The 14,020-nt window shown below is 49.6% G+C and overlaps 1 protein-coding gene across 1 annotated transcript in view; it reads right to left on the bottom strand.

Annotated features, from left to right (window-relative positions):
- Window positions 1-14,020, bottom strand: part of lyst (lysosomal trafficking regulator) — a 282,509-nt gene that overhangs the window by 63,095 nt on the left and 205,394 nt on the right. Inside the window, 4 exon segments of the mRNA XM_052497067.1 lie at window positions 253-429; window positions 1,849-2,058; window positions 3,283-3,353; window positions 10,926-11,117. Coding sequence (XP_052353027.1) covers window positions 253-429; window positions 1,849-2,058; window positions 3,283-3,353; window positions 10,926-11,117 — 650 coding nt within the window.

Below are 14,020 nucleotides of genomic sequence, written 5' to 3' on the forward strand. Positions count from 1 at the left end.
AGAAGCCCGTCTCTAAATAGAAGCCTGTCTCTAAATAGAAGCACCTCTCTAAATAGAAGCCTGGCTCAAATAGAAGCCTGTTCAGTGATTAAAGCAAAAAACACCCGGTTGATGAATTGAAGTTTTACAGAATATATGTCTATATTTTTTTACTCAAACCTCCCCCGGACTGGATCCGGCCTGTGGGCCGTAGTTTGCATACCTGTATTATAGAGTAAGGTTATAGGGTTACAGGGTCAGGGTAAAGGGTACCTCTTTGATGGCCTTCAGTAGGTCTGGTTTGTGCGGCGCGCTGGGCGGGATGCAGCGATGGCCCCACAACTTCAGTGACGTCATGAAATTGCCCAGAGTACTCTGCTCCTCTTTGGTCAGAGCATCTTTATGGTCATGGAGCATCTCATACAGATACATGGCTAGCTTGGGACCATGCTGAGAGAGGAGAGGGGAGAGAGGAGAGGGAGAGAGGAGAGAGGAGTGGGAGAGAGGAGAGGGAGAGAGGAGGGGGATGAGAGGAGAGGGGAGGGAGAGAGGAGAGGAGAGGAGAGAGGGAGGGGAGAGAGAGGAGAGGGGAGGGAGAGAGAGAGGAGAGAGAGGAGAGGGGAGAGAGAGGAGAGGGGAGGGAGAGAGAGGGGGAGAGGAGAGAGGAGAGGGGAGAGAGAGGGAGAGAGGGAGAGAGAGAGAGAGAGGGGAGGAGAGAGAGAGGGTGGGGAGAGAGGAGGGGAGAGAGGAGAGGAGAGGAGAGGAGAGGAGAGAGGAGTGGGAGAGAGGAGAGGGAGAGAGGAGAGGGAGAGAGGGATGGGAGAGGAGAGAGGGGAGGGGAGAGAGGAGAGGGAGAGAGGGAGAGGGGAGAGAGAGAGGGGAGAGAGGAGTGGGAGAGAGGGAGGGGAGAGAGGAGAGGGGAGAGAGGAGAGGGGAGTGGGAGAGAGGAGAGGGAGAGAGGAGAGAGGAGGGATGAGAGGAGAGAGGAGAGAGGAGGGGGATGAGAGGAGAGAGAGAGAGAGAGGGGAGGGGAGAGAGAGAGGAGAGGGGAGAGAGAGGGAGGGGGAGAGAGGAGAGGGGAGAGAGAGAGGAGAGGGGGAGAGAGAGGAGGGGGAGAGAGAGGAGAGGGGAGAGAGAGGAGGGGAGAGAAGGGAGGGGAGAGAGGAGAGGGATGAGAGGGGAGAGGGGGGATGAGAGGAGAGGAGAGAGAGGAGAGGGAGGGAGAGAGGAGAGGGGAGTGGGGAGAGAGGAGTGGGAGAGAGGAGAGGGGAGAGAGGAGAGGGGAGTGGGAGAGAGGAGAGGGAGAGAGGAGAGAGGAGAGGGATGAGAGGAGAGAGGAGGGGGATGAGAGGAGAGAGGAGGGGGATGAGAGGAGAGGGGAGAGAGAGGGGAGGGAGAGAGAGAGAGGAGGGAGGGGAGGGAGAGAGAGAGAGGAGAGAGGAGGGAGAGAGGAGAGGGGAGAGAGAGAGAGGGGAGAGAAGGGAGGGGGAGAGAGGGAGAGGGATGAGAGGAGAAAGGAGGGGGATGAGAGGAGAGGGAGAGAGGAGAGGGGGGGGGAGGGAGAGAGGAGAGGGGGAGGGGAGAGAGGAGGGAGGGGGAAAGAGAGAGGGGAGGGGGAAAGAGAGAGGGGAGGGGGAGAAGGGTTCGTGAGTCAATGTGAGTGCTTGAGTAACCTCGCCACCTCTCGCCCTCCCTCCCTCTTTCGCCCGCCCGCCCTCCCTCGCCCTCTCTCTTTCAATCTTGCTCTCTCTTGATCACTCTCTCAACCTTTCATTCATTCACTCTCTCGCTCTCATCCTCTCACCAGGGGCTGAGGCTCTCCCTGAGGATGTTTGGGCTCAGCCCTAACAGTGACCCCCGACCTCTTACCTCTAACCCGGGGCTGAGGCTCTCCTTGAGGAAGTCAGGGTTTGCAGGGTCGAACACAAACTCTAGAGCCTCCTTCCTGTCCCTGAGGGGTAATGCAGGGGAGAGGGTGTGCACCAAGAGACGTCCGATCTGAACCCTGAAGGTGTCCCGACATGACCACAGGATCCTCCTCCACTGCTGCCTGGGGGCCCCACCACGGCCCGTACTGCCCTGGGAGAACAACCACATTATGAGGAAGTCATTTTTTTGTATAATATGTTTCCACCAACTGACAGACACAAACAATGACGACATCTCCTCTACACCTCCGTCCCCAGTGGAGGGTCACACCTCCGTCCCCAGTGCACGGTCACACCTCCGTCCCCAGTGCAGGGTCAAACCTCCGTCCCCAGTGCCCGGTCAAACCTCCGTCCCCAGTGCCCGGTCAAACCTCCGTCCCCAGTGCACGGTCACACCTCCGTCCCCAGTGGACGGTCAAACCTCCGTCCCCAGCGCTGGTCAAACCTCCGTCCCCACCGGTCAAACCTCCGTCCCCAGCGCCCGGTCCCTCCGTCCCCAGCGCCCGTCAAACCTCCGTCCCCAGCGCCCGGTCAAACCTCCGTCCCCAGTCACACCTCCGTCCCCAGTCACACCTCCGTTCATCACACCTCCGTCCCCAGTCACACCTCCGTCCCCAGTGGGTCAAACCTCCGTCCCCAGTGAGGTCAAACCTGTCCCCAGTCACACCTCCGTCCCCTCACACCTCCGTCCCCGGTCCCTCCGTCCCCGGGGTCACCTCCGTGCCTGGTCACACCTCCGTCCCCAGTCCTGGTCACCTCCGTCCCCGGTCACACCTGGTCCCCTACACCTCCGTCCCCGGTCACCTCCGTCCCCGGTCACACCTGGTCACACCTCCGTCCCCAGTCACACCTCCGTCCCCAGTCACACCTCCGTCCCCAGTCACACCTCCGTCCCAGTCACACCTCCGTCCCCAGACAATCCCCAGTCACACCTCCGTCCCCAGTCACACCTCCGTCCCCGTCACACCTCCGTCCCCAGTCACACCTCCGTCCCCAGTCACACCTCCGAGGAAGTCACACCTCCGTAGTCACACCTCCGTCCCCAGTCACACCTCCGTCCCCAGTCACACCTCCGTCCCCAGTCACACCTCCGTCCCCAGTCACACCTCCTCCCCAGTCACACCTCCGTCCCCAGTCACACCTCCGTCCCCAGTCAACCTCCGTCCCCAGTCACACCTCCGTCCCCAGTCACACCTCCGTCCCCAGTCACACCTCCGTCCCCAGTCACACCTCCGTCCCTGGTCACACCTCTCCAGTCTCCGTCCCCAGTCACACCTCCGTCCCCAGTGCCCGGTCACACCTCCGTCCCCAGTGCCCGGTCAAACCTCCGTCCCCAGTGCCCGGTCACACCTCCGTCCCCAGTGCCCGGTCAAACCTCCGTCCCCAGTGCCTGGTCACACCTCCGTCCCCAGTGCCTGGTCACACCTCCGTCCCCAGTGCCTGGTCACACACTGGTTACACATGGCAACGCCCCCATGCACAAAGAGCGGCCCATACAGAAATGGTTTGTCGAGATCGGTGTGGAAGAACTTGACTGGCCTGCACAGAGCCCTGACCTCAACCCCATTGAACACCTTTAGGATGATTTGGAACGTCAACTGAGAACCAGACCTAATCGCTCAACATCAGTGGACGGCCTCACTGATGCTCTTGTGGCTGAATGGAAGCAAGTCCCCACAGCAATGTTCCTACATCTAGTGGAAAGCAATCCCAGAAGAGTGGAGGCTGTTATAGCAGCAATGTTCCTACATCTAGTGGAAAGCCTTCCCAGAAGAGTGGAGGCTGTTATAGCAGCAATGTTCCAGCAATGTTCGCAATGCCCCCTTGAACTTTGCGACCTTTCGCCACATTTCAGGCTTCAAACATAAAGATATAAAACTGTATTTTTTTTGTGAAGAATCAACAACAACTGGGACATAATCATGAATTGGAACGACATTTATTGGATATTTCAAACTTTTTTAACAAATCAAAAACTGAAAAATTGGGCGTGCAAAATTATTTAGCCCCCTTAAGTTAATACTAACCCACCTTCTGCTGCGATTACAGCTGTAGGTCGCTTGGGGTATGTCTCTATCAGTTTTGCACATCGAGAGACTGAATTTTTTCCCCATTCCTCCTTGCAAAACAGCTCGAGCTCAGTGAGGTTGGATGGAGAGCATTTGTGAACAGCAGTTTTCAGTTCTTTCCACAGATTCTCGATTGGATTCAGGTCTGGACTTTGACTTGGCCATTCTAACACCTGGATAGGTTTATTTTTGAACCATTCCATTGTAGATTTTGCTTTATGTTTTGGATCATTGTCTTGTTGGAAGACAAATCTCCGTCCCAGTCTCAGGTCTTTTGCAGACTCCATCAGGTTTTCTTCCAGAATGGTCCTGTATTTGGCTCCATCCATCTTCCCATCAATTTTAACCATCTTCCCTGTCCCTGCTGAAGAAAAGCAGGCCCAAACCATGATGCTGCCACCACCATGTTTGACAGTGGGGATGGTGTGTTCAGGGTGATGAGCTGTGTTGCTTTTACGCCAAACATAACGTTTTGCATTGTTGCCAAAAAGTTCAATTTTGTTTTCATCTGACCAGAGCACCTTCTTCCACATGTTTGGTGTGTCTCCCAGGTGGCTTGTGGCAAACTTTAAATTACACTTTTATGGATATCTTTAAGAAATGGCTTTCTTCTGCCACTCTTCCATAAAGGCCAGATTTGTGCAATATACGACTGATTGTTGTCCTATGGACAGAGTCTCCCACCTCAGCTGTAGATCTCTGCAGTTCATCCAGAGTGATCATGGGCCTCTTGGCTGCATCTCTGATCAGTCTTCTCCTTGTATGAGCTGAAAGTTTAGAGGGACGGCCAGGTCTTGGTAGATTTGCAGTGGTCTGATACTCCTTCCATTTCAATATTATCGCTTGCACAGTGCTCCTTGGGATGTTTAAAGCTTGGGACATCTTTTTGTATCCAAATCCAGCTTTAAACTTCTTCAGAACAGAATCTCGGACCTGCCTGGTGTGTTCCTTGTTCTTCATGATGCTCTCTGCGCTTTTAACGGACCTCTGAGACTATCATAGTGCAGGTGCATTTATACGGAGACTTGATTACACACAGGTGGATTGTATTTATCATCATTAGTCATTTAGGTCAACATTGGATCATTTAGAGATCCTCACTGAACGTCTGGAGAGAGTTTCCTGCACTGAAAGTAAAGGAGCTGAATAATTTTGCGCGCCCAATTTTTCAGTTTTTGATTTGTTAAAAAAGTTTGAAATATCCAATAAATGTTGTTCCACTTCATGATTGTGTCCCACTTGTTGTTGATTCTTCACAAAAAAATACAGTTTTATATCTTTATGTTTGAAGCCTGAAATGTGGCAAAAGGTCGCAAAGTTCAACCGCCACTAACCAGACCGGTTATAACCGCCACTAACCAGACCGGTTATAACCGCCACTAACCAGACCGGTTATAACCGCCACTAACCAGACCGGTTATAACCGCCACTAACCAGACCGGTTATAACCACCACTAACCAGACCGTTATAACCACCACTAACCAGACCGATTATAACCACCACTAACCAGACCGATTATAACCGCCACTAACCAGACCGGTTATAACCACCACTAACCAGACCGGTTATAACCACCACTAACCAGACCGGTTATAACCACCACTAACCAGACCGGTTATAACCACCACTAACCAGACCGGTTATAACCACCACTAACCAGACCGTTATAACCTCCACAAACCAGACCGTTATAACCACCACTAACCAGACTGGTTATAACTAACCAGACTGGTTATAACCACCACTAACCAGACTGGTTATAACCTCCACTAACCAGACTGGTTATAACCTCCACTAACCAGACTGGTTATAACCACCACTAACCAGACTGGTTATAACCTCCACTAACCAGACTGGTTATAACCACCACTAACCAGACTGGTTATAACCTCCACTAACCAGACTGGTTATAACCACCACTAACCAGACTGGTTATAACCACCACTAACCAGACTGGTTATAACCTCCACTAACCAGACTGGTTATAACCACCACTAACCAGACTGGTTATAACCACCACTAACCAGACTGGTTATAACCACCACTAACCAGACTGGTTATAACCACCACTAACCAGACTGGTTATAACCTCCACTAACCAGACTGGTTATAACCACCACTAACCAGACTGGTTATAATCCCATCCAACCAGACTGAGGATGTCTATAAACTCTTCATGTTGGCCGGGGGAACCAGAAGGGGGGGATAACCTCCACTAACCAGACTGCGTATAACGACAGGGTCAGGGGTCAGGTGGTGGTCCGGGGAGTCTGGGAACCAGCAGGTTATAAGTCTTGGCTCACACTGGAAACCAGACTGGTTATAACCTCCAGGTAACCAGACTGGTTATAACCTCCACTAACCAGACTGGAGGATAAGGGGGACCAGGTGGAACCAGACTGGTTATAACCACCACTAACCAGACTGGTTATAACCACCACTAACCAGACTGGTTATAACCACCACTAACCAGACTGGTTATAACCACCAGGTAACCAGAGGGGGATAACCACCACTAACCAGAGGTGGAGGATAACCACCAGGTAACCAGAGGTGGAGGAGGAGAGGAGGGACAGAGGTGGAGGAGGAGACCACCACTAACCAGACAGAGGTTATAAGGGGGACCAGGTGGAACCAGGGGGACAGAGGTTATAACCACCACTAAGAGGGGGACAGATTATAACCACCAGGGGGACAGACTGGTTATAAGGGACAGAGGTGGAGGAACCAGGGACTGGTTATAACCACCACTGGAACCAGACTGATCTTGGAGGAGGATCCATCATCAGTCTGAGGGATGTCAGAGGTGGGAAACTCTTCAGAGGTGGAGGGGAAGGGGAAGAGGTGGGGAGGAGGGGGGGACAGGGTGAGAGGGGGACAGAGGTGGAGGAGATGATGAGCCAGGGATGGAGCAGAGGTGGAGGAGGAGGGGGGAGACAGAGGGGAGGGAGGAGAGGGGAGACAGAGGTGGGAGGAGGAGAGGGGGAGACAGAGGTGGAGGAGGAGAGGGGAGACAGAGGTGGAGGAGGAGAGGGGGACAGAGGTGGAGGAGAGGGGGACAGAGGTGGAGGAGAGGAGGGACAGAGGTGGAGGAGGAGAGGGGGACAGAGGTGGAGGAGGGAGAGGGGGACAGAGGTGGAGCAGGAGAGGGGGACAGAGGTGGAGGAGGGAGGGGGGAGGAGGAGGAGAGGGGGACAGAGGTGGAGGAGGAGAGGGGGACAGAGGTGGAGGAGGAGAGGGGGACAGAGGTGGAGGAGGAGAGGGGGACAGAGGTGGAGGAGGAGAGGGGGACAGAGGTGGAGGAGGAGAGGGGGACAGAGGTGGAGGAGGAGAGGAGGGGACGGGGGACAGAGGTGGAGGAGGAGAGGGGGACAGAGGTGGGAGGAGGAGAGGGGGACAGAGGTGGAGGAGGAGAGGGGGAACAGAGGTGGAGGAGGAGAGGGGGACAGAGGTGGAGGAGGAGAGGGGGACAGAGGTGGAGGAGGAGAGGGGGACAGAGGTGGAGGAGGAGAGGGGGACAGAGGTGGAGGAAGAGAGGGGGACAGAGGTGGAGGAGGAGAAGGGGGGACAGAGGTGGAGGAGGAGAGGGGGACAGAGGTGGAGGAGGAGAGGGGGACAGAGGTGGAGGAGGAGAGGGGGACAGAGGTGGAGGAGGAGAGGAGGGACAGAGGTGGAGGAGGAGCAGGGGGACAGAGGTGGGGGAGGAGAGGGGGACAGAGGTGGAGGAGGAGAGGGGGAGACAGAGGGGAGGAGGAGAGGGGGACAGAGGTGGAGGAGGAGAGGGGGGACAGAGGTGGAGGAGGAGAGGGGGACAGAGGTGGAGGAGGAGAGGGGGACAGAGGTGGAGGAGGAGGAGGGACAGAGGTGGAGGAGGAGAGGGGGACAGAGGTGGGAGGAGGAGAGGGGGACAGAGGTGGAGGAGGAGAGGGGGACAGAGGTGGAGGAGGAGAGGGGAGACAGAGGTGGAGGAGGAGAGGGGGACAGAGGTGGAGGAGGAGAGGGGGACAGAGGTGGAGGAGGAGAGGGGGACAGAGGTGGAGGAGGGAGGGGGACAGAGGTGGAGGAGGAGAGGGGGACAGAGGTGGAGGAGGAGAGGGGGACGGAGGTGGAGCAGGAGAGAGGGGACAGAGGTGGAGGAGGAGAGGGGGACAGAGGTGGAGGAGGAGAGAGGGGACAGAGGTGGAGGAGGAGAGGGGGACAGAGGTGGAGGAGGAGAGGGGGACAGAGGTGGAGGAGGAGGGGGGGACAGAGGAGGAGGAGAGGACAGAGGTGGAGGAGGAGAGGGGGACAGAGGTGGAGGAGGGAGGGGGACAGAGGTGGAGGAGGGAGAGGGGACAGAGGTGGAGGAGGAGAGGGGGACAGAGGAAGAGGAGAGGCAGAGGAGAGAGGGGGACAGAGGTGGAGAAGGAAGAATAATGCCTTATTAGTCAGAATGGGAAGACAACACAACAGCTTGAAACACTGCAAAGTATAGACACAGGCTCTGTTCCAATAGCCACACTAGAATTAATCAATTTACTATCTGGTAGGGGTGTGCCGAGTATTGTAAGAGATATTGAGAATTTTCAGAGTATGATTATGACACAATAATGTATTTATTTATAATCCGTGATCAGAGGTCTTTTTCACTTGCCAGCACGCATCTCTCTTTCACTCAAACAGTGTTCATGATAGATGAGCCTGTTTTACCATGATAGATGAACCTGTTTTACCGTATTTACCATGATAGATGAGCCTGTTTTACCATGATATATGAACCTGTTTTACCATATTTACCATGATAGATGAACCTGTTTTTTTGAACCTGTTTTACCATATTTACCATGATAGATGAGCCTGTTTTACCATGATAGATGAACCTGTTTTACCGTATTTACCATGATAGATGAGCCTGTTTTACCATGATAGATGAACCTGTTTTACCATATTTACCATGATAGATGAACCTGTTTTACCGTATTTACCATGATAGATGAGCCTGTTTTACCATGATAGATGAACCTGTTTTACCATATTTACCATGATAGATGAACCTGTTTTACCGTATTTACCATGATAGATGAGCCTGATAGATGAGCCTGTTTTTACCATATTTACCATGGTAGATAGCCTGATAGATGAGCCTGTTTTACCATGATAGATGAGCCTGTTTTACCATGGTAGATGAGCCTGTTTTTACCATATTTACCATGGTAGATGAACCTGTTTTTACCATATTTACCATGGTAGATGAGCCTGTTTTTACCATATTTACCATGGTAGATGAGCCTGTTTTTACCATATTTACCATGGTAGATGAGCCTGTTTTTACCATATTTACCATGATAGATGAGCCTGTTTTACCATGGTAGATGAGCCTGTTTTTACCATATTTACCATGGTAGATGAGCCTGTTTTTACCATATTTACCATGGTAGATGAGCCTGTTTTTACCATATTTACCATGGTAGATGAGCCTGTTTTTACCATATTTACCATGATAGATGAGCCTGTTTTACCATGTAGATAGATGAGCCTGTTTTTACCATATTTACCATGGTAGATGAGCCTGTTTTTACCATATTTACCATGGTAGATGAGCCTGTTTTTACCATATTTACCATGATAGATAGCCTGTTTTACCATGGTAGATGAGCCTGTTTTTACCATATTTACCATGGTAGATGAGCCTGATGGTAGATGAGCCTGTTTTTACCATATTTACCATGGTAGATGAGCCTGTTTTTACCATATTTACCATGATAGATGAGCCTGTTTTTACCATATTTACCATGGTAGATGAGCCTGTTTTACCATATTTACCATGATAGATGAGCCTGTTTTACCATATTTACCATGATAGATGAGCCTGTTTTACCATATTTTTTAGCCACCGTATTTACCATGATAGATGAGCCTGTTTTTACCATATTTACCATGGTAGATGAGCCTGTTTTTACCATATTTACCATGGTAGATGAGCCTGTTTTTACCATATTTACCATGGTAGATGAGCCTGTTTTTACCATATTTACCATGGTAGATGAGCCTGTTTTTACCATATTTACCATGATAGATGAGCCTGTTTTACCATTTGAGCCTGTTTTTACCATATTTACCATGGTAGATGAGCCTGTTTTTACCATATTTACCATGGTAGATGAGCCTGTTTTTACCATATTTACCATGGTAGATGAGCCTGTTTTTACCATATTTACCATGATAGATGAGCCTGTTTTACCATATTTACCATGGTAGATGAGCCTGTTTTTACCATATTTACCATGATAGATGAGCCTGTTTTACCATATTTACCATGATAGATGAGCCTGTTTTACCATATTTACCATGATAGATGAGCCTGTTTTACCATATTTACCATGATAGATGAGCCTGTTTTACCATATTTACCATGATAGATGAGCCTGTTTTACCATATTTACCATGATAGATGAGCCTGTTTTTACCATGATAGATGAGCCTGTTTTAACCATATTTACCATGATAGATGAGCCTGTTTTTACCATATTTACCATGATAGATGAGCCTGTTTTACCATATTTACCATGATAGATGAGCATGTTTTACCATATTTACCATGATAGATGAGCCTGTTTTTACCATATTTACCATGATAGATGAGCCTGTTTTACCATATTTACCATGATAGATGAGCCTGTTTTACCATGATAGATGAGCCTGTTTTAACCATATTTACCATGATAGATGAGCCTGTTTTACCATATTTACCATGATAGATGAGCATGTTTTACCATATTTAGCATGATAGATGAGCCTGTTTTTTACCATATTTACCATGATAGATGAGCCTGTTTTACCATATTTACCATGATAGATGAGCCTGTTTTACCATGATAGATGAGCCTGTTTTACCATATTTACCATGATAAATGAGCCTGTTTTTACCATATTTACCATGATAGATGAGCCTGTTTTTACCATATTTACCATGATAGATGAGCCTGTTGACAGCCAGCACCACCAGTCTCTGTAGTCTCTGTATGAACTCAGTCTCTGATGCTCTGATGGGGTTCTCCTGACTCATTCTTCTCTGCATCATCTGGTTCAGCTCATCACTGGCCACAGAACGCATCCTGGTCAGAAGACTGTCTGACTGGGCCAGGGAGAAGCGACGCCGACCTGGGGATACAGGCAACGTGTATTATAGGAGGTGATTCCAACGTTGAGGGCAAAAAGCAAGTGTTAATCACACACAGGTGATCCTACAGAGAATGCTTAGTAAACTTGCATTACATGCTGCTAGCATCTCTTCATCACATGTCAGGCGTGACATGGACTAGATTCTCTGTGGGGAATGTTTTACCAGGAATCTACATGCCATAAGTATGAACTGAAATCTTCAAACAGGTTAGGGTGAGAACGTTCACATGTGTAGTCTGCACACACACACACACACACACGGGCACCAGTAATGTCTGAGTGTACTGGGCGAGTCCTATCCCTCTGCTCTTTCCATGCAGTAGAGCAGAGACTGGGATTATAGGAAGGGTGAGTAGTTCACAGCAAGAGTTAGGGTTCAGGGGGGATAATATTTGCCTCCAAACAGAAAGCGAGAGGGCACCGGGTCCCAGATCCCAGTGTGGCTACCTGAGTCACATAGGAACACATAGGAAGTGGTGTCGGTGGGGGAGGGGAGGGGGGAGGTCTCAGACAGGAAGCAGAAGGGGGGAGGCAGGGGGATCTGGCCGTACGAACAGTAGTGCTGCCGTGGAGTACGGGGAATGATGCAGTCTCTCATAACCATAGCCATGGAACCTTGGAGGGAGGAGGGGGGTACACAGGTGAGATGCAGGGTAGATAACAGGTAACACCTGATTAGGAAATGACAAGAATGGAAGACTGACCAGTGATGGCCTCAGACTGGTCATAACATCTCAGTCTGGTCACAATAACATCTCTGTCTGGTCATAATTACTATTTCACTAAACATCTCTGTCTGGTCATAATTACTATTTCACTAAACATCTCTGTCTGGTCACAACCCCTCTGTCTGGTCACAACCCCTCTGTCTGGTCACAACCCCTCTGTCTGGTCACAACCCCTCTGTCTGGTCACAACCCCTCTGTCTGGTCACAACCCCTCTGTCTGGTCACAACCCCTCTGTCTGGTCACAACCCCTCTGTCTGGTCACAACATCTCTGTCTGGTCACAACATCTCTGTCTGGTCACAACATCTCTGTCTGGTCACAACATCTCAGTCTGGTCACAACATCTCTGTCTGGTCATAACATCTCTGTCTGGTCATAACATCTCTGTCTGGTCACAACATCTCTGTCTGGTCATAATAACTATTTCACTAAACAGAATTTTACGTAATTATGACATGACATTGAAGGTTGTGCAATGTAACAGGAATATTTAGACTTATGGATGCCACCCGTTAGATAAAATACGGAACGATTCCGTATTCGACCACATTAATGACCAAAGGCTCGTATTTCTGTGTGTTATGTTATAACTAAGTCTATGATTTGATAGAGCAGACTGACTGAGAAGCAGCAGGCCCGTAAGCATTCATTCAAACAGCACTTTCGTGCGTTTTGTCAGCAGCCCTTCGTTGTGCTTCAAGCATTGCGCTGTTTATGACTTCAAGCCTATCAACTCCTGAGATGAGGATGGTGTAACCGATGTGAAATGGCTGGCTAGTTAGCGCACGCTAATAGCATTTCAAACGTCACTCGCTCTGAGACTTGGAGTGGTTGTTCCCCTTGCTCTGCAAGGGCCGCGGCTTTTGTGGAGCGATGCGCAACTCTGCTTCGAGTGTTGCTGTTGTCGTTGTGTTGCTGGTTCGAGCCCAGGGAGGAGTGAAGAGAGGGACGGAAGCTATACTGTTACACTGGCAATACTAAAGTGCCTATAAGAACATGGTATAGAGAGAAATAGTCCTATAAATACTATATTAACTACAACCTAAAACCTCTTACCTTGGAATATTGAAGTCTCATGTTAAAAAGGAACCATCAGCTTTCATATGTTCTCATGTTCTGAGCAAGGAACTGAAACGTTAGCTTTCTTACATGGCACATATTGCACTTTTACTTTCTTCTCCAACACTTTATTTTTGCATTATGTATTTGAGGCTAAATAGATTTTATTGATGTATTATATTAAGTTAAAATAAGTGTTCATTCAGTATTGTTGTAATTGTCATTATTAGAATAAATTAAAACTGGCCGATTAAAACTTAAGGATAGGGGGCAGTATTTTCACTTTGGATGAATTGCGTGCCCATAGTGAACTGCATCCTACTCTGTCCTAGATGGCTAATATATGCATATTATTATTACTATTGGATAGAAAACACTCTGAAGTTTCTAAAACGGTTTGAATTATGTCTGTGAGTATAACAGAACTCATAGGGCAGGCGATCTTCTAAACAAGAAGTGAAATTGTGGGTCAACTTTGACGTCATTGCCCCCCCTTTCCCAACAAGATATGGATCTGGTAGCACTTCCTACGCCTTCCACTAGATGTCCTCATTCAGTAGAAAGTGGAATGGAGCTTTTGCTGTGAACTTTCACCGAATGGGAGGGGAAATAGTCAGTGTCCCGACAGACTGCCATTTTGCTGTGGCGCATTTCTCTGTGGGTGCTACCGCTGTTCCATTTGGCTCCAGATGAAAACGTATGATCCGGTTGGAACGTTATTGGATATATATGAAAATAACATCCTGAAGATTGATTCTCTACTTAGTTTGACCAGTTTATTCGACCTGGAATATATATTTTTGAAGTTTTCGTGCGAGTTGTCCTGGACCGGCGTCAGCTTTTGGGCACGTGAGCTGAAAGTGCTAGCAAATGCAGCTAATTTGACACTAGTATTGGACATTATGGAACAAAACAACGATTTATTGTGGAACTAGGACTCCTTTCACTGCATTCTGATGAAAGATCATCAAAGGTAAGGGAATATTTATGATGTAATTTCGTATTTCTGTTGACTCCAACATGGCAGAGAAATACTTTTACGTCTGAGCGCCGTCTCAGATTATTACATGGTAGGCTTTTTCCATCACGTTTAAA

This window comes from Oncorhynchus keta, chromosome 3 (genome assembly GCF_023373465.1).
Source record: "Oncorhynchus keta strain PuntledgeMale-10-30-2019 chromosome 3, Oket_V2, whole genome shotgun sequence".
In the NCBI taxonomy this organism is placed as follows: Eukaryota; Metazoa; Chordata; class Actinopteri; order Salmoniformes; family Salmonidae; genus Oncorhynchus; species Oncorhynchus keta.